Below are 17,511 nucleotides of genomic sequence, written 5' to 3'. Positions count from 1 at the left end.
GACGAACATAACCAGTCATATCCAATCATATTGCGATGAAGGCATTGGCTCCTCTCACGTGACTTTCCCCCATTCATTCTAAATACCCCCCCCCCCCCCCCCATCACCACCACCACCAAACTCACGGATCACTTTAGGAATTCTGTTAAAACTCAACAGGCTTGGGGGAGGTGAGAGAGACATAGACTTCCACCGTATCTTTATGCTGGTGTCACTGTTGGGCAAAAACAAGTTATTTATAAACTTTTTAATTATATATTTGGTAATATTTGCATTGTTTTATTTTTGTACTGCAGATTTTTTTTTCTCATCCAATTTTTTGAGGAGGCACTGCCTCCTTGGAGGAAACGCCCCTAATAGAAACCCCTCGGAACACCCTAGCAACCTCCTTACAATGCCCTAGCAACCACCCAGACCATCCAGGAATTGGAATTTATTGGTTGGCCTTTTGTGACTTGTGTATGCCAGCAACCATATAAAAACAAACACAAAACACCATAAAAAACACACAAAACACCCTACAAACAACATGAACACTTCTTGAAAACCACCCAGAACAGCCAAGCATCTAGTAAGACATTTGCACAGGCAAACACCACTCACGTTTGACTTGGCATGGATTGTTATGTGGTTCTTTTTTTAAATGTAAATCTCTTAGCAACAAGGAAAGATCCCTTACGTTTATTGTGTGGGTGAGAATGTGAGTGACAACAGCTGGTCTGACTGTGGAAATCAAGCATCTGTGTGAGATCTCAAAGTGAATGTGTCATAATTATGTGCCCGTCTGAATGGATTTCCTTTCTCGCTATATGAACACCAAAAACTTTAGTGCATAAACATGTTTCTACATTAATCAGGAGAAAATGCATTATGATTGTGTTACAAAGCATGCTCAGATTTGCCATAGCAAAAATTTTGAGTCAAAAGTCCGAGATCTCAGTATGAATATTTTCACTTTACTGACTACCTTTGCTGTTATCCTAGTGAGATAATCATAATCAAAACCGGCACAGCTCTGGGTCTTCAGACATATTGGGTAAATACATTTTAATTGACACTGAAATAAATAGCTGGAAGAAAATATTTTTAATTGAGGAAATGAGTCTGTGCTTTGAATCATTTTGATTCATTTGACAAAGTAGTTAGTTGTGGTAGAGGACACAAGAGTCCAAATAATTTCTAACCCAATAGGGATAATTTACCCATGACACACATTCCCATGTTTTTCTGGATGGGGATGGTTTAATGAACCTCCTCCCCACCAAAGCAGACACGCTGGCTGTCTGCAGTGTCTGTTTTCAGATCATCCCTTGTGAGATGCAGATGATTTAGTTTGGGTCAAATCCAAGGGCGCCATGATCTCTGACATGGTAAATAAATCAGAAATCTTCATTCCCCATCCCTTTCTCCTTCCACCCACCCTTTTATCCCTCTCCATTGGGCTCATAGCTTTAGCCTGAGGCTGTCAATCCCCCAGGTCTCGGTCTCCTCTGTGTTTGGTTTATTTAAGAACATATTTTTAGAATTTGGATTGTGACTCACAGTCAAACAGCTCAAGTTAGGTCAAAGTCAGTCTGTGTGAAATCCCAACATTTCTAGTCGTCGTGTAATGAGGCCTAACGAAGAATGCTGTGTCTGATTTCACTGGTTATTGAGCCTTTTTATATTTCCGGGTTTGGAGCTTGGAAGTAAACATTAGCAAGATAAACTTCTATTCATACTTGGTAAATGGGAGATCATAGCAAATATTATTTTAGCATATATGCAATTTGCTCCAGCAGCAGCTGTATTAGAAACCACAAATATTTAAATGCAAGGGTTAAATAACAAGAAATATATAAAAACATAACTAAAAATATAAATAAAGCTCTTTATTTTGATAGCTCACTCTAAGCATTCTAACTATAAGAAACTGCAACTATGCTTTCTGTGTGAACGGCCCATAAGAATACCTCATTTTGATTGGTCTTCACTGTTGTCCAATGGTGACTGTGTATTCGACCGATCACTAATTGAAACCACTGTCGTACCACACAGACTTGCACTTTCTCGGTTGTCTTCTGGCAGGATTCAAAGCTTGGTTGTAAGAACAAGCCAACTATAAGAGTGAACAATCCAGCCATGAATGTAAACAGAAATGCAATAAGAAACTTTTAAACTGATTCATGCTCCCCTGGAGTTGTGGTTTGAATGTTTATTCAGCTCAGTTTGACAGTTATTGAGAATTGTGTGACTAGTTGAGGTCATGTTCAACCACTTTAGTGATGTTTTGTAATACAAGAATGTACAGTGTCATAAATTTGTGTGCCTTGTATTAAAAGATACTGATGTGATGAAGTTGTTTGTTCATTAATGTAGTCCAGACAAAGAAATCTTTTCCCATCCATCAGATTAGACAGCAAAATGCTGGACGTTTTGTTGCTGTCCCTCCCTACGTTAACTTTGTTTTGTTCATTAATGCATTCCTTGTATATTAAGGGCAGTTCCTCTCTTCATCTCAATAAATATTAGTATGTCAAGAACTTGGATATTCCGATCAGTTGTGTTTGACAATTTGAAAAGGATAGATTTATGTTTGACTATGAAGGAGTAGATGTCAAGGAATACACTGGTGCAAAGCTGTTGAGGTGTGGGTGAGTGGTTGCAGCTGGGATCGACAGCTGTAAGAGATCCTTTGTCCCATAACCATATTCCAGTTGTCACTAGAGTGCAACTCCCAGAGATAGCATGCAACAAATCAAAAATCCTCAACACAATATTACTATTTTTACTGTATTTTGATAAAATAAATGTGTCCTTGGTGAGCATAAGAAACTTCAGAAACATTATAGATTGATAAAAACATAATAAACTTGATAAAATAAGACATAATAAAAACATTAAAATCTATACTTTGAAAATGTATTTTTGAGAAAAGTTTTTAGATATACAGCATAAGACAGTGTTTAATTTTCCATTAGTAGAGTTATGATAGAAAAACTAAGAATAAATATTTAAAACCAATGGAGCTACGATCAACTTAAGCTTACAATGCTTTTGGGAAATGCAGCCCAGATGTGTTTTTTAAAGTGCATTTTTCATCTGAATATCTGAATAAATATATTACACATTTACTTAAAAATATTTTATCTTAAGGCAACATATGCACTTTAAAATACATTTGTAAAATATTTTGTCTCCTTAAATCGTTTTTATTATTTGCTGTGGCTCTACTTTTTTTTTTACTTAATTAGTCTAGTTTATATTCACGGTGCAAATAACAGTGGTTTGAGGAATTATATCCCTAAAAGGAAATCTAAACAAAAAGTTGAACTGATTAATTTTAATAATATGGCTCCTTTGGGGTTCCTGGATCCCAACCACTAAACCCTGATAGCAAGACTAAAGGCATTAGTCATTCATGGGGACAGTTCCCATCAGCAGAATTACTTGGGTACTCAAACTTCCCATAACACCCTGGTCAAAGTCTTATCTATATCTACATACATAGTCTGCTCCAGCTGTCTTTCTTACTACCCCCATACCAGGTTTCCAGAAGGCCTGGCAGAGGTTCAAATCTATCACCTGCTCTACAAAAAAAAAAAAAAGAATGTGATCAGTACCCCTAACCGTGAGAGTGGGTGTGGGAAAATGGGATGTCTGTGGTGTGGTATCTCATGATTGATGAGGACGCGTGTGCTCTAGCCCCCTCAACTGCCTGTAGCTGGTGAGATCATCTCATTTCTGTGGTGGAGCACAGATGGTCATGCCAATGAAGTCTACCTGTTCATTTGGTTAGCTTGTACGACAGTGAACCCAAAATTGTATTTGACCTATGATGAATATAAGCTGTTTGCCAATTATTTCAATCATTTTCAGGCCAGTCTGCTGAGGTTTGTCCTCTTAAAGCTAATTCACACAGTACGGACAGACACCAACAAACAAGTTCAGTGGATTTTGTGTTATCCCTGTTAGCATCTGTTGGCATCATCCAATGCTTGTTTTTGCAGTGTCTAAGAAGTGATATACTGTAATCTGGTGACTGTCTGTGTTGGTCGATATCTTTGGGGCAATAAGAATTAGCCTTTAAGCAACTCAAAATGCCTTTAGTTGCCAACAGTGTCTCTACTTAGCCAAACAGACGTAATTTACAGATGTAAATTAGACTAAATAATTACAAAGTAGAGCTGAATCAAATTGACTAAAGCCCTGTTCACACCAAGAATGATAACTATAAAGATAACTATAAAGATAAAGATATTAGCGTCCACACCAGCAAACAATATCGTCTGTTTACTCTAAGCGCACGTGCGTATGCCTCTTTAAATTTTCAAGCTCGTTACAGCAGGAAGGATTCTGATAGGCTGTCAGTGTTTTTATCGTTCATCAGCTGGAAAAAAAAATCGTTCTGATCGTGATTCCAATGATATCGGTTCTCTGTGCCTTTATGATTATAGCTGTGGTGTGAACTCTGCTATTCTTTAATACTGAGAATGATTTTTAGAACTTTATCTTTATTTTATAGTTATCATACTTGGTGTGAATGGGCCTTTAAATTATTATTTTATTCCAAATAAAATATCAAAACTATAATCACATTTATTCATTTGAAAACAACTTTTTTTTTAAATTACTCTTCAACCGATTTATTGCACCTTTGTGTACATTTCATACCTTCAGCATTTATTTTTCCTTCTTTCACTTGAAATAGCTGAGCAACGGTATTCTATTACTGAACATTTCCACTGTGTATTTTGAACTGTTTACTAGTTGGACTGTAATTTTAAGTAAAGTTCGCTGTGCCAAGCTGTTTGGCTAACTACCGAAACAAACTTTGTTTTGGCATAATTTTGTTCGAAATGACGTCATACTAGTTATATCATGGCCTTTATGATTTATTAACTTTTCAGACCAAGAAACACTGATGAAACATCTGACCCAGTCGAACTGTCCAACCACCTAGTCACCAACTTGCTTGTTGGATTCCTGCACTGCCAGTGTAAGAAAAACATATACTTTTAGGGAAAAAAATAAAGTATGAAAGCACACTGGGACAGTACCCTATTAAAAGGTACATCCGTGAACCTTATTTACCCATAAACGATGCATTTTCGTACCTTAAAGGTACATATTTATACCTTAAGTATACATATTAGTACCTTAATGGTACATATAAGCTTTTGAAAAGATACCGCCTCAGTGACAGCTTTTGTACTTTTATGAGAGTGTAGGCTATGCATAATAGTCTGAAAAAAGTATCACAAATATAAATACACTGAACAAAATTATAAACGCAACACTTTTGTTTTTTTTCCCCATTTTTCATGAGCTGAACTCAAAGATCTAAGACCTTTTCTATGTACACAAAAGGCCTATTTCTCTCAAATATTGTTTACAAATCTGTCTAAATCTGTGTTAGTGAGCACTTCTCCTTTGCTGAGATAATCCATCCACCTCACAGGTGTGGCATATCAAGATGCTGATTAGACAGCATGATTATTGCACGGGTGTGCCTTAGGCTGCCCACAATAAAAGGCCACTCTAAAATGTGCAGTTTTACTGTATTGGGGGGTCCGGGGGGGAGGAGGGGGGGGGGTGACCGACCACCATTTGCCTCACGCAGTGCAACACATCTCCTTCGCATAGAGTTGATCAGGTTGTTGATTGTGGCCTGTGGAATGCTGGTCCACTCCTCTTCAATGGCTGTGCGAAGTTGCTGGATATTGGCAGGAACTGGAACACGCTGTCGTATACGCAGACCCAGAGCATCCCAAACATGCTCAATGGGTGACAAGTCCGTTGAATATGCTGGCCATGCAAGAACTGGGATGTTTTCAGCTTCCAGGAATTGTGTACAGGTCCTTGCAACATGAGGCCGTGCATTATCATGCTGCAACATGAGGTGATGGTCGTGGATGAATGGCACTACAATGGGCCTCAGGATCTCGTCACGGTATCTCTGTGCATTCAAAAGGCCATCAATAAAATGCACCTGTGTTTGTTGTCCGTAACATATGCCCGCCCATACCATAACCCCACCGCCACCATGGGACACTCGATCCACAACATTGACATCAGCAAACCACTCACCCACACGACGCCATACATGCTGTCTGCCATCTGCCCTGTACAGTGAAAACCGGGATTCATCTGTGAAGAGAACACCTTTCCAAAGTGCCAGACGCCATCCAATGTGAGCATTTCCCCACTCAAGTTGGTTACGACGACGAACTGCAGTCCGGTCGAGACCCTGATGAGGACGATGAGCATGCACATGAGCTTCCCTGAGACGGTTTCTGACAGTTTGTGCAGAAATTCTTTGGTTATGCAAACCAATTGTTGCAGCAGCTGTCTGGGTGGGTGGTCTCAGACGATCTTGGAGGTGAAGATGCTGGATGTGGAGGTCCTGGGTTGGTGTGGTTACACATGGTCTGCGGTTGTGAGGCCGGTTGGATGCACTACCAAATTCTCTGAAACACCTTTGGAGATGGCTTATGGTAACAGCTCTGGTGGACATTCCTGCAGTCAGCATGCCAATAACACGCTCCCTCAAAACTTGCAACATCTGTGGCATTGTGCTGTGTGATAAAACTGCACATTTTAGAGTGGCCTTTTATTGTGGACAGCCTAAGGCACACCTGTGCAATAATCATGCTGTCTAATCAGCATCTTGATATGCCACACCTGTGAGTTGGATGGATTACCTCGGGAAAGGAGATGTGCTTACTAACACAGATTTAGACAGATTTGTGAACAATATTTGAGAGAAATAGGCCTTTTGTGTACATTTTGTGTACAAAAAGTCTTAGATCTTTGAAAAATGGGGGCAAAAACAAAAGTGTTGTGTTTATAATTTTGTTCTTTGTAGATTAGAAACATGAACATCTTATTTCAAACAAAATGCAAGACAACAAAGCTGTAAGGTGTGGTAGGATATTTGCAGCTGGGCTCAACAGCTGTAACAGATCCACCACAATGGTATTCCAATTTTCAATAGACAGCAACTCCCAGTGATATTATGTATCAAATGAAATGTCCACAAGAATCCAATTTTAATTATTTAGGTTTTTTTAAAGTAGTACCTGGGGGCTCTAGTTTATTAGAGGTTAGGTCCTTCACAAACCAAATGAGTAAATGGAGACTTCCAGAATTACGTGAAAGTGCATTGAAATTAGATTTGTTTAGTCTGCTTAATATATACTATACGCTTTAAGGGGATAAACTTCCCAGTCAATGAATCTGAAAGAGGAAAGGCATGCAGTGACCAGTCTTTCTGCAATGCATGTGCCCAAAGTATTTGTTTGAGAGCAGAAACAGAGACTGAAGATCATTACTAATAAGTCTACAATTAATTCAGCAGAAGCAAAGGCTGATGACGTTGATCTTTAGATCTGTTAATACAGTTAATTCCAATTCTGTCTGAAATGCAGTTTACCAATAACCCCTTTTGTAAACTTTATTCACCCAGGAGAACATGCAAAAGTATCTTGTGTCTTTATAATCTCTGAAAGCCCCATCAGTCTCTGCCAAAATGCTGCTAATGGGTGTGGAGTCTTAATGTAGTCAGCTTGCGTGTATGATTTGTGTATTTGTACTTCTCCTAAGACACAAGTCGCACTCTGGTTTGGTACATCAATACATCACTGATGTCTGCGCTGGCACGTGTTTGCATAACTTTATTAACCATGTCAGTTTTAATAAAACCGTTCCAAAAATGGCCAATTTAAAGCCTCTCTCACATCTGCAAAAATCATAGAGGCTCAGTATCTGCAGATCCCATTGTGCTGTACTTCTTTACAGCTCATCCGTTGGGTGTTTTTCCAGATTACCCCAATGTTCAGCTGTCCACTGATCTGAGAGCAGTCAGGTATCCAGCAGAGCTGTGCGTTATGGCCAAGGCACGAGGAGAACAGACATGTCAGACAGCTGAACATTTCATTCTGCGTTTGCATAGTCTGCCAAACTTCAGTGGCGGTTTAACTTACACAGTCTTCTATCATACATCACCCAGTGCCATGGAGTCCCTACAAAGTAAATATTACAGAATCAGTTTTTCTGAGCAAAACAGATATAGAGTGAATGGCATCCTTTGGGTTTACCATCATGGGTGTTTCCAGACGTGCAGATAGCACTGCCCTTTAATGCAATCCTTATGTCTTTCCATCCAGAATAACAGTAGACATGTCAACTTTTTCTGCTCTGCTGGATTTGTATATTGTGGTGAAGAGTGACAAATTAGTTCTTTTGCATTTTATGGAATGAGCTAATGTCCCTTCATGAGGTCTGGCATCCAGGCTGTCCTTTGATGACACTGTGACATGCTTGTGGCCGTTTGCAGTCAATTGAGAGCAGATGATGAAGCTCGTAGTTGTAAATATCTCATTGGAAGAAACTAGAAGTTCAGTTTTGGTGGAGTAGCAGTGAAAAAAAGCACTAACTTTGGTCCATTGGCTACCCACGTTGACCAGTAATTTAGCTGTTTTTAAAATAGTGAAAGGCGGATTTATTTTAGCAAATAGGTTCATTTGAATGTGTACGAACAAGCTTTGTGTTTCAGGTTGTTTATGTTGTTATATAGGTTTGTATATTTCCTGTGTTTTCAACTCATTCCTATGAATTAAGGATTTTTTCTTAGTAGATTTATTTGTTTTAAGCTGTGTTTAGTTCCTGATTAAATCAAGCCTTGTATTAGATTTAATCACATTCAGTGTCCAAAAAAAAGTAAAAGTTTTGGGTTGTTACAATTTTTTGCATTTTATTTATATTATACTCACAAAAACCCCACACACATATATTTTAAAACACAAAAAAATGTGAAAAAAAAACAGTTTTGAAAAATAATAACAAAATCAAAAAAAACTATACTCTGTTTTAATGTATTTTCAAATCTAATTTACTCTTTGCAAGAAACATTTCTTATTCTTATCAATGTTGAAAACAGTTGTGCTGCTTAATATTTTTGTGGAAACCGTGATAAATATTTTTCTGGATTCTTTCAGGAATAAAAAGTTCAAAAGAACATTATGAGTGTTTTTACTGTCACTTTTGACAAATTTAATGTGTCCTTACAGAATAAGAGTTATTTGTTTTTTGCTTTTATCTTTTTTTATACTTTTAAATGGTACAATTCATCAAATTATGTGTAAAACAGGAATGGCAATTAATCTGTACATTAAAGTACACCAGTTTTAGTCATAGCATCTCTAACACTTTTTATTTAGTGAATTTTGATATAAAGTTTAATTTCTGATCTCATCTTTAAATTTTAATTTCATTATTAGGTAAAAAATAGCTGTATTGCATTTCAAATGTCACCACTGAGAGATCACCTGCCATTCATCATCATCTCATTTCATGCCAAATAATTCCCAAATCTCTGCTGTCTTGGAAGATCCGTCTTCCATAGAGAGATCCAGCACCTTGTGGTTGTCTTCACCCTGACCAGCCCTATGCTGTGAAGAGCATCTTTCTCAAATGAGAAGGTGGAGATATTTCCCTTCACTAGGATTCCATGCAAATGGAAATTCATGGCTTGCCAGCGTCTGGCTTTCCTGTACCTTATTCTACCCCTGGGAGTGATGTTAACCAAAAATGTAACTCATTTATTGTCTCTAACAAATTCTCTTTGTTCACAAAGCAGCACTGATCATGCCACTGTTATTTTGGTTTCACACTGAGGTTTTGGGATTGATTTCATTTTCTGACTACAAGCCTGTGACTCTGGAAGGATCCTTGGAATTTTAAGCACAGTATGAATGAATGTGTCTTTGTTAAGTTAACTCGTGAGAACATCACACAAACTTTATTCAGATCAGTTACTTTGACTAGTATACAATTATAATATTGCAAAAACATTCTATCGATTGAACTGTCATAGATTTGACTTATGACACAACAGATGGCTGAGAGATTTGTAGCATTTGCTTAATCCATTTACTCTATCATGTATCACTTTTTATGGTTAGAAATTCCCTGTTCTCTACTGACATACTTCATGTTACCTTGAAATCTCTTTTTGCATTCATCCTTTTAGAGTGCATGAACTGTACTGGTTATGCTGACATCAAAGAGCGCTTGAGTGTCATTGAAGCTCAGGTAAGACAGAAATGTTGGTAACCTCTCCTATCAACCAGCTGTGTTAAGATAGTAAGCATGCAGTTTTGCTTTTTTAACAGATAATGTTACTGAGAGATGCTGAAGCACCCCCTCTCCTTCAGCCCAGCCAACCACCTGAGAGAACAGCTGATAATGAAGTGGACAGGACACACCCCTCACCAATAACACCCAATGCCATTGGCCGACCAGGTGAAAAGAAAATAATTCTTGCTAAACTGTTCTTTGAGAAGTGTCATTTTATATTTTGATTATTTGTATGTATTTTATTTAGATAGATAAGATAAATAAAAATGTGTGTGTGTGTGTGTGTATATATATATATATATATATATATATATATATATATATATATAAAGGACCAATGGGACAACCAGGACTTGTTGGGCCGCCAGGTCCCCCTGGGCCTCCTGGACCTTTAGGAAGGATAGGGTTTTCTGGAAAACCTGGTCCCATAGGACCTAGAGGTAAGATCTATCTCTTTACTTTTACTGGGAATATTAAAACAAATATTTAGCTTTTTGAGCTCCCCTGCTTACTCCACAGGACCTCAAGGGCTGCAAGGCCTACCAGGTGAAAGAGGCCTTCCTGGGCCACCTGGGCCACCTGGACCCCCAGGGCCCTTCTCCATCAGGGGAGATGTTTTCACTCTAATGGCTAAACAACATGCCCAGTGTGAGTATAATAGTCCACATTAAACATGCTGTTTTATCACTTTAATTAATTTATGGCATTAAAATAATGCATAACTAAATGCAAAATGAAAATATCAAATGCTTCAATTATTGTTAAATCCAGTCTTTGCAAAAACTGCAGCAACCTGTTATTCTCAACTTGACCATAAGATGGCAGCATCCGTGCAGTATCAGCTTATATAAACCTCTCGGAGATCTGGCTCAGTTTAAGAGTCTGGTTGGTTTCTGTCTGTCAGCAGTTAATCAGAGTCATTTGTTAGCTGTCTGTGAAGCAGCGTGAATCTGGATAACCCAGATAAGCAGAACCTGAGGACAAATCCTACTGAACAGAACAGCAGTACAGCTGCACAAGTTACAATTTTAAGAGAACATCTGATTTGTTTTCACCTCAGTATGATCATATCTTACTTGTTGCAGATGAAGATAGTGACTTAGCTGCCTATCGTGACCTGCAGGCTTTTCTTGGTCCTCCTGGGCCCTCCGGCCCTCCTGGTCCACCAGGTACGCTAAAATATCAGAGTATACATAACAGCATCAACTTGTACTGCCCAGCCATTTCTTCACACACTTCCATCCATACATGCTGAACAGGGCCTGCCGGACCACCTGGACACCCAGGTGCACCAGGGAGAAATGTAAGTCATCTATCTATCTATCTATCTATCTATCTATCTATCTATCTGATGTGCTCTGTGCTATGCATATTTATATGTATGTATAGATGTACAAGGCACAGTATACCAATTAATTCACATTTATCATAGGCTGCCTTAAGCTTTTCAGGCACACCAGGTGACAGAGGACCCAAAGGAGATCCAGGAGAAAGAGTAAGCCATCGAAGACCTACATTTGTGACCCTGGACCACAAAACAAGTCATAAGTATCACTGGTATATCTGTAGCAATAACCAACAATACATTGTATGGGTCAAAATTATCAATTTTTCTTTAATGCCAAAAATCATTAAGATATTAAACAAAGATCATGTTCCATGAAGATATTTTGTAAATTTCCTACTTCATTTTTGATTAGTAATATACATTGCTAAGCACCCTCAGATTTTCAAATAGCTGTATCTCAGCCAAAACATACATCAATGGAAAGCTTATTTATTCAGCTTTCAGATGATGTATAAATCTCAATTTCAAAAAATTGACCCTTATGACTGGTTTTGTGGTCCAAAATATATGTTGTTTTTATTTGAGCTAATTCGATTGCATTACTCTATTTTCAAAGGGTCCACCTGGAATAACAGGAAAGCAAGGACAGCCTGTGAGTGCACATAGTGGATTGCATTTCTATTTTCACAGTTCATTCATTCATTTATTTGCTTGTTTTATTGACCAATTATCATTATTTTATTATCATATATATATATATATATATATATATATATATATATAATTTTTAATAAATGAATGCATGTATATTCTAAATCAGATTTTATAATTAAGATGATATATTTATTTGTAAATGTATTATTATAAAATTCACATTATTCTTATTTTCTTATGTTGTGAATAGGGTGTTCCGGGTCCTAAAGGTGAGCCGGGAGAGACTCCATCAGAGGCAAGGCTGGTGCCCAAAAAATTGGGATGTTTTTGATTGTGCAGTTATGACGATTTATTGTCACATGCTAAAGCCCGCCTTCTTGCAGGTGCAGCAGTTGAGGGAAGCGCTGAAGATTCTGGCCGAGAGGGTTCTCATTCTAGAACACATGATCGGCATTCATGGTGAGAATTATGGATTAATATTAATCTAGATTTCCAGTTATAAGTTCTAACTAGAGAGCGGTTGGATTCCAGAGCACCATTATGATCTCATGGCATAAGCTGTTTCTGCCAGAGAGGTTAGCGTGTGTTGCAATTATTTAGTAATGACTTTGAGGTTTCATGGTGATAGATTGCTTTTAAGAATGCAAAGTGACATCAGAGGACTAGAAATATACAGCCAACTGCTTGTATTTAGACACATGTTTATGCAACAAATTTTCCTTTATTTTTGTTTCTTTCCTGTCGTCGCTCTGCCCAGATACTCTGTTGGACTCTGGTTCTGGAATAGATCTCCTGGCGGACTTCATGCTAACAGGCAGTGCTAAAAATATTGGCGCTGCCAAACCCTCCTCTCCTCTTACCTCAGACAGAGAGTAGCCAGACTCTGTTGGGTATGGAGAGTAAATAACAAACACTTGTGACCACAAGGCCTTTATCTCCTGTCTGTTACTTTGAAGGACAGATCCCTCAATGTATTTGTTCATGAGTATGATAAGAGTGGCACTGATCTTTTCTATTTTATTTACTTGTATTTTATGTTAAGTTTTTTACCTGTTTAAAATATGTTTTTATTGCCATTCACAACCTGTTTTACTTCCACAACGTGATGTATTTCAAGGGCTGGCCTTTATTTTAGCCATTAGGAAATGATTAGATGGTGAAAAATGGGCGTTACTTACCAGAATGTAGTCAGACTGAATGTGATTTTGCTAAAGTTATGAAAATTTGGCTCATTTCAACTTGAAGTGTCTATTTACTGTAGTTCATTTCTTTTATTATAGTAAAAGTGAGGATTTTGGATGGACAGGATGTCTGGGTTAATTAATCAACAAAGATGATACTTGATTATACAAAAAAGCATTCTTGACACTATTCACTTCTTAATGGTTTTTATGTGGCATGAATAATGATTTAATACCGCAGTCATTCAAGCTGAAAATAAATGTTTTATCATAAAGACTTTCCAGAAAACAAAAAGGCCCCATTTTTCTTGTCATTTCCTTTTTGTTTTCTGATTGATGACCTATAATGACCTCATGCACATAATTATATATAGCAGCCTTAGCCGTGGCTTTGTATAAAAACAATTCCCGTCTCAAAAGTCACAATAAGCAAAAAATAGACTAGAATAGAACTTTAAAACCAAATTTAACCCTTTGACTGAATAGAATGTGCAATGTCTACCACAATAAATTGAGTTTACATCTCAGCTCACCTGTTTTTATTCATAAAGCCTATCATTGACTCGCTGAAAACCAAGAATGGCAGAACGCACCAAGGGCTGCTATTAATAGGGCTGCAGTGAATAGCTGGAGAGACACAAAAGGCCCTGTTGACCTTGTTCACAGAGCACCGTTCAACACGCCAGTGTGGCTTTAAGCTTATTGTTACGCTTGAGCTTTTGTAATCCCCTCGGGAGGGATCGAAATCTTTCCGAATCTTGGGCTTTTTCTTGTTGTTGTGTTAAGAAAGAAGAAGTGTTTGTTGAAAGGTTTCCCACGGTAATGTTTTGCGTTATTGGGAGCCAAAACCTGATTGCTAGTATTTTGCTTTGACTTTTTGACTTATTTCTTTTTTTAAATCAAATTTATGGGGAAATATTTATTTATTTAAAAATCTATTATTATCTGATCAAGTTAAAACAGTTTCTAGACTTGAGTTTTGTATTTCTTTATTGACAAAAGGCAGGTACAGAGCTTAAGGAGAAGACAACACACAAGTGGACGTGAACAAACATGGAGAAACATGGGAAATGTAGTTTTTACTCCTGTTCTTTATCCTCTCCGTGGGTGATGACGTAGCACAGGTTTTTGTAGTCCAGGTTGCCAGCCACATCCAAGGGGAAATTTGTGAACATCTGGTTTACCTAAATTTTGAAAAATCATGATTAAAATCCATTGAACAATTGTTATATATTTTGATATTAAATAGTACAGTTTAATGATTTTAAATTATTTATTTTAAAATTAAATATTACATTTTGAACTGGCACTATCTCAGAGACAAATAGAATGGAAAGTATAGTACCTCAGCCTCTGTAAATTTGTCTGCCTGGGACATAAGGTGATATTTAATCCTGTGAGGAGAAACAAAAGACATGTATTAAATGCTGAGACTGTTTCCAGTCAAAAGTCGCTGATGTCCTGAAACGTTTTTACATTTGCATAAATCTACTTACTCTTCTCCTTTAAGGATTCCTGTGCCCTCTGGGTCGAAGATCTTAAAGGCATTGAGAATAGTCTCTTCAGGGTCTGTACCTGTCAGTCACAGAAAGGTAACAGATTATTGAGTAGTCTGTAATTATAATTAACAAATATACACGTCATTTCTGCCGGAAGTTGCATTCAAAATCCAAGCTTCTGATGCTAAACTATATGATTCATATATCAGTATGCAGTGTGCCTGATATCTGCCGGGTTCTGCAGCTATTTGCACCTCATTAGCATGATTATCATTTCAATTCTGATACATCTGATCCTTGCCTTTGAGCTTCTCTCCAAACATGGTGAGGAAGACGGTGAAGTTAATAGGGCCGGAGGCTTCCTTTAGCATTTCATCAAGCTCATCGTTCCCAACGTTGAGACGTCCTGCCAAACATGCATATACAGAGATACACATTAATACAGAGCGCCACTTCCTCTGATAGTTCAAATGGAGTGAGAGTGAACTGGAATGCTTGTAGATGCTCAAAAGCAGTTAAATAGTTATCCACATTAAAGGCCACACTGAAAGTCAGTTTTTATATTATAAATGAAACCTTTATATTTAAACCTGAAAATATAAGAGAGGTTTTAGGATTTTATATATACTGTATATAGCCATTCAGTGAGGCTTCACTCACCCAAAGCAGCAAATGTGTCCCTCAGGTCGTTTTTGTCAATAAAGCCATCTCTGTTCTGGTCCATGATGGTGAAAGCCTGGAGGAGCATTCAGATTTACAGAGGTCAGTACCTAAAAATATACTAGAATAAAATGTTTCGGTTTAAGTGAATCCTAGAAATGACCAACCTCTTTGAACTCCTGGATCTGTGACTGCTCAAACATGCTAAACACATTGGAGCTGGCGGCTTCCTTCTTCTTGGCCTTCTTTGGTGACTGGAAATCAAGCAAAAGTGGTTCAGATGATTTTTTCCAGCCTTATGCTTTTTAAATGCAATTTTGAAGTACCTAAAACTTTCAAATGAATGCAGAAATTACATGACCCTCTAAGACGTTTGTGCCATTTTAACCACTCTATGGCATGAAATGGAAGAGGGGAACTCTTAAAAAGTGGCCTGATTCAAGTACATCACAAATTGAGTTGCATTAAGTCAACACAAAATGGAACATGATATTCACTCAGTTGAAAACCTTACTAAAATTAAAACAAAGGTGCTCTCATCACAAAGATCAAGGTACATGGAAACAAAACTAATAAAAATGGTCTAATTTTAAAGATACAAATATATAAATCCATCCATAGAAGATATACTTTTAAACATAAAATAATATATTCTCTCAGTCTGAAGAACAACACCGTTCACTTGCACCAGCATTTCCATGTTAAAGACTCCAAAAGCAAAGAGATGCAGGCCTACCATTGTGAAGAGCTTCTCTTTACTCTGTTCTTGGTCTCAAAAGCCTGAGGGACACTCAGACATCGTTGGTTTTCAGCTATATATTGGCACAATTGGCATGACGGCCCACCTGTTCTATGTTTAGACAAAGGAGGAGGAACAATACAAGAATACTTGCCATATAGAGAATCACCCAGCCCTTGCACCCCCCAGTTATTGTTACAGACAGATGCTAGGTGATGTGATCAGGGTTTGTGGGCTTTGCTATCTTGGGATCATTAGGAGCGTCGTAACCCCTTAAGAGTCATCTATACATCTAATGTGTCGTTTAAAGACAGTGTGAAGCTGTCTAGCTTCTCACATCAGTGTGTTTGGTCAGATGTTGATGTTATGTCTCCGCTACAGGGATTACTTTAATGATTTGATGCTCTTGTTACATTGGTGGTCAGCAGAGACACTTTTGACCAGCTTACAAGACTGCAGACAAGGCTTAGGACCACAATCTAACAAGGCTTCACCCAGTGCAAAAAGTTTCAGACATTCTGGATGGATGCCAAAACTAGTGTAACAAATAACAGAAATGTAATATATAATATATATGATATGTTGCCCTGTATCAAGAGGTTACCTATAAGGTAATATATAATTTTCACATACATACATTCTCTTGGAAGATGAAGATAGTTAACATATAAAATCCTCATAGTAAAATTTGTAATGTTAATAATATCTATATGAGGATTTTTATATAGTATTATGTGTACCAATCATAAATGTCAACAAAATATGCTTTTAATATGCAACTTTATTAAAACAACATATATGCAAAATAAAATAATAATAATAAAAACAAATCTGCATGTTTATATATACCCTTTCTGTAATATACATAACATACATAAATGCATATATTTGTATGGGATGCATAATTAAATTGCAATTTTTAATAGGTTTCGTGTATGTGATTTATATAGTTTGCATGGGTGAGACTGGGGCTAGCTGTCACACTCCAATGAATATTTCTAAGTCTTTTTTTTTTTTTTTAAATAGCCACATCAAAATGTTGCTTTATATATATATATATACAACATGCCCCAGTGGTGGAGTACAATATTGTCACACTATATAGTAAGCTGTCACAATGAGAAACTGCTGTTACATGGCTAATTCATTATTGCATCATTATAATGACATATTTTGATTTAATATATAATTGCGATGAAAATACACGTGTATTTAAGCAACACTAAAACATACGTGAGGCTGGACTTCTCTCTAAAAACCTTAATTTATGAAGAAGGTTGTGAATTCTGATTGATTGATTGCACATTATTGGAACGTACACATATGGAACTCGTCCATTTGAATGCAGTCATCTAAATGTGAGCGCAGTTA

The 17,511-nt window shown here is 37.4% G+C and overlaps 2 protein-coding genes across 2 annotated transcripts in view; one reads left to right on the top strand and one right to left on the bottom strand.

The window, feature by feature from the left end:
- Nucleotides 1-13,769, top strand: part of LOC109096414 (collagen alpha-1(XXVI) chain-like) — an 18,212-nt gene extending 4,443 nt beyond the window's left edge. Inside the window, exons 4-14 of the mRNA XM_042732825.1 lie at nucleotides 10,013-10,074; nucleotides 10,155-10,284; nucleotides 10,452-10,559; nucleotides 10,639-10,767; nucleotides 11,205-11,288; nucleotides 11,379-11,422; nucleotides 11,552-11,614; nucleotides 12,024-12,059; nucleotides 12,312-12,356; nucleotides 12,445-12,520; nucleotides 12,819-13,769. Of these exons, the coding sequence (XP_042588759.1) occupies nucleotides 10,013-10,074; nucleotides 10,155-10,284; nucleotides 10,452-10,559; nucleotides 10,639-10,767; nucleotides 11,205-11,288; nucleotides 11,379-11,422; nucleotides 11,552-11,614; nucleotides 12,024-12,059; nucleotides 12,312-12,356; nucleotides 12,445-12,520; nucleotides 12,819-12,937 (896 nt within the window). The 3' untranslated portion in view covers nucleotides 12,938-13,769. The remainder of the gene's footprint in view (nucleotides 1-10,012; nucleotides 10,075-10,154; nucleotides 10,285-10,451; nucleotides 10,560-10,638; nucleotides 10,768-11,204; nucleotides 11,289-11,378; nucleotides 11,423-11,551; nucleotides 11,615-12,023; nucleotides 12,060-12,311; nucleotides 12,357-12,444; nucleotides 12,521-12,818) is intronic.
- A 445-nt stretch (nucleotides 13,770-14,214) lies between these two features.
- On the bottom strand, nucleotides 14,215-16,284 carry LOC109096875 (myosin regulatory light chain 2B, cardiac muscle isoform-like). Its single transcript, XM_019110544.2, has 7 exons — nucleotides 16,138-16,284; nucleotides 15,569-15,655; nucleotides 15,402-15,477; nucleotides 15,043-15,147; nucleotides 14,739-14,817; nucleotides 14,588-14,636; nucleotides 14,215-14,426 (listed from the first exon to the last, which is right to left on the bottom strand). Exons 1-7 carry the CDS (start codon nucleotides 16,138-16,140, stop codon nucleotides 14,322-14,324), a joined length of 504 nt encoding a protein of 167 aa, XP_018966089.1. The 5' UTR covers nucleotides 16,141-16,284; the 3' UTR covers nucleotides 14,215-14,321.
- Between the last annotated feature and the right edge of the window lie 1,227 nt (nucleotides 16,285-17,511).

The sequence above is a fragment of the Cyprinus carpio genome, chromosome B10 (genome assembly GCF_018340385.1).
Source record: "Cyprinus carpio isolate SPL01 chromosome B10, ASM1834038v1, whole genome shotgun sequence".
NCBI classification, from domain to species: domain Eukaryota; kingdom Metazoa; phylum Chordata; class Actinopteri; order Cypriniformes; family Cyprinidae; genus Cyprinus; species Cyprinus carpio.
This window is presented reverse-complemented; position numbering and strand designations above follow the sequence as displayed.

Excerpts from the sequence above, each read along its gene's own strand:
- LOC109096875 (XM_019110544.2), bottom strand. Across the intron at positions 15,478-15,568 it reads AGATCCAGGAGTTCAAAGAG|GCTTTCACCATCATGGACCA; the intron begins GTTGGTCATTTC and ends ATGCTCCTCCAG. Across the intron at positions 14,818-15,042 it reads GTTTGGAGAGAAGCTCAAAG|GTACAGACCCTGAAGAGACT; the intron begins GCAAGGATCAGA and ends TGTGACTGACAG.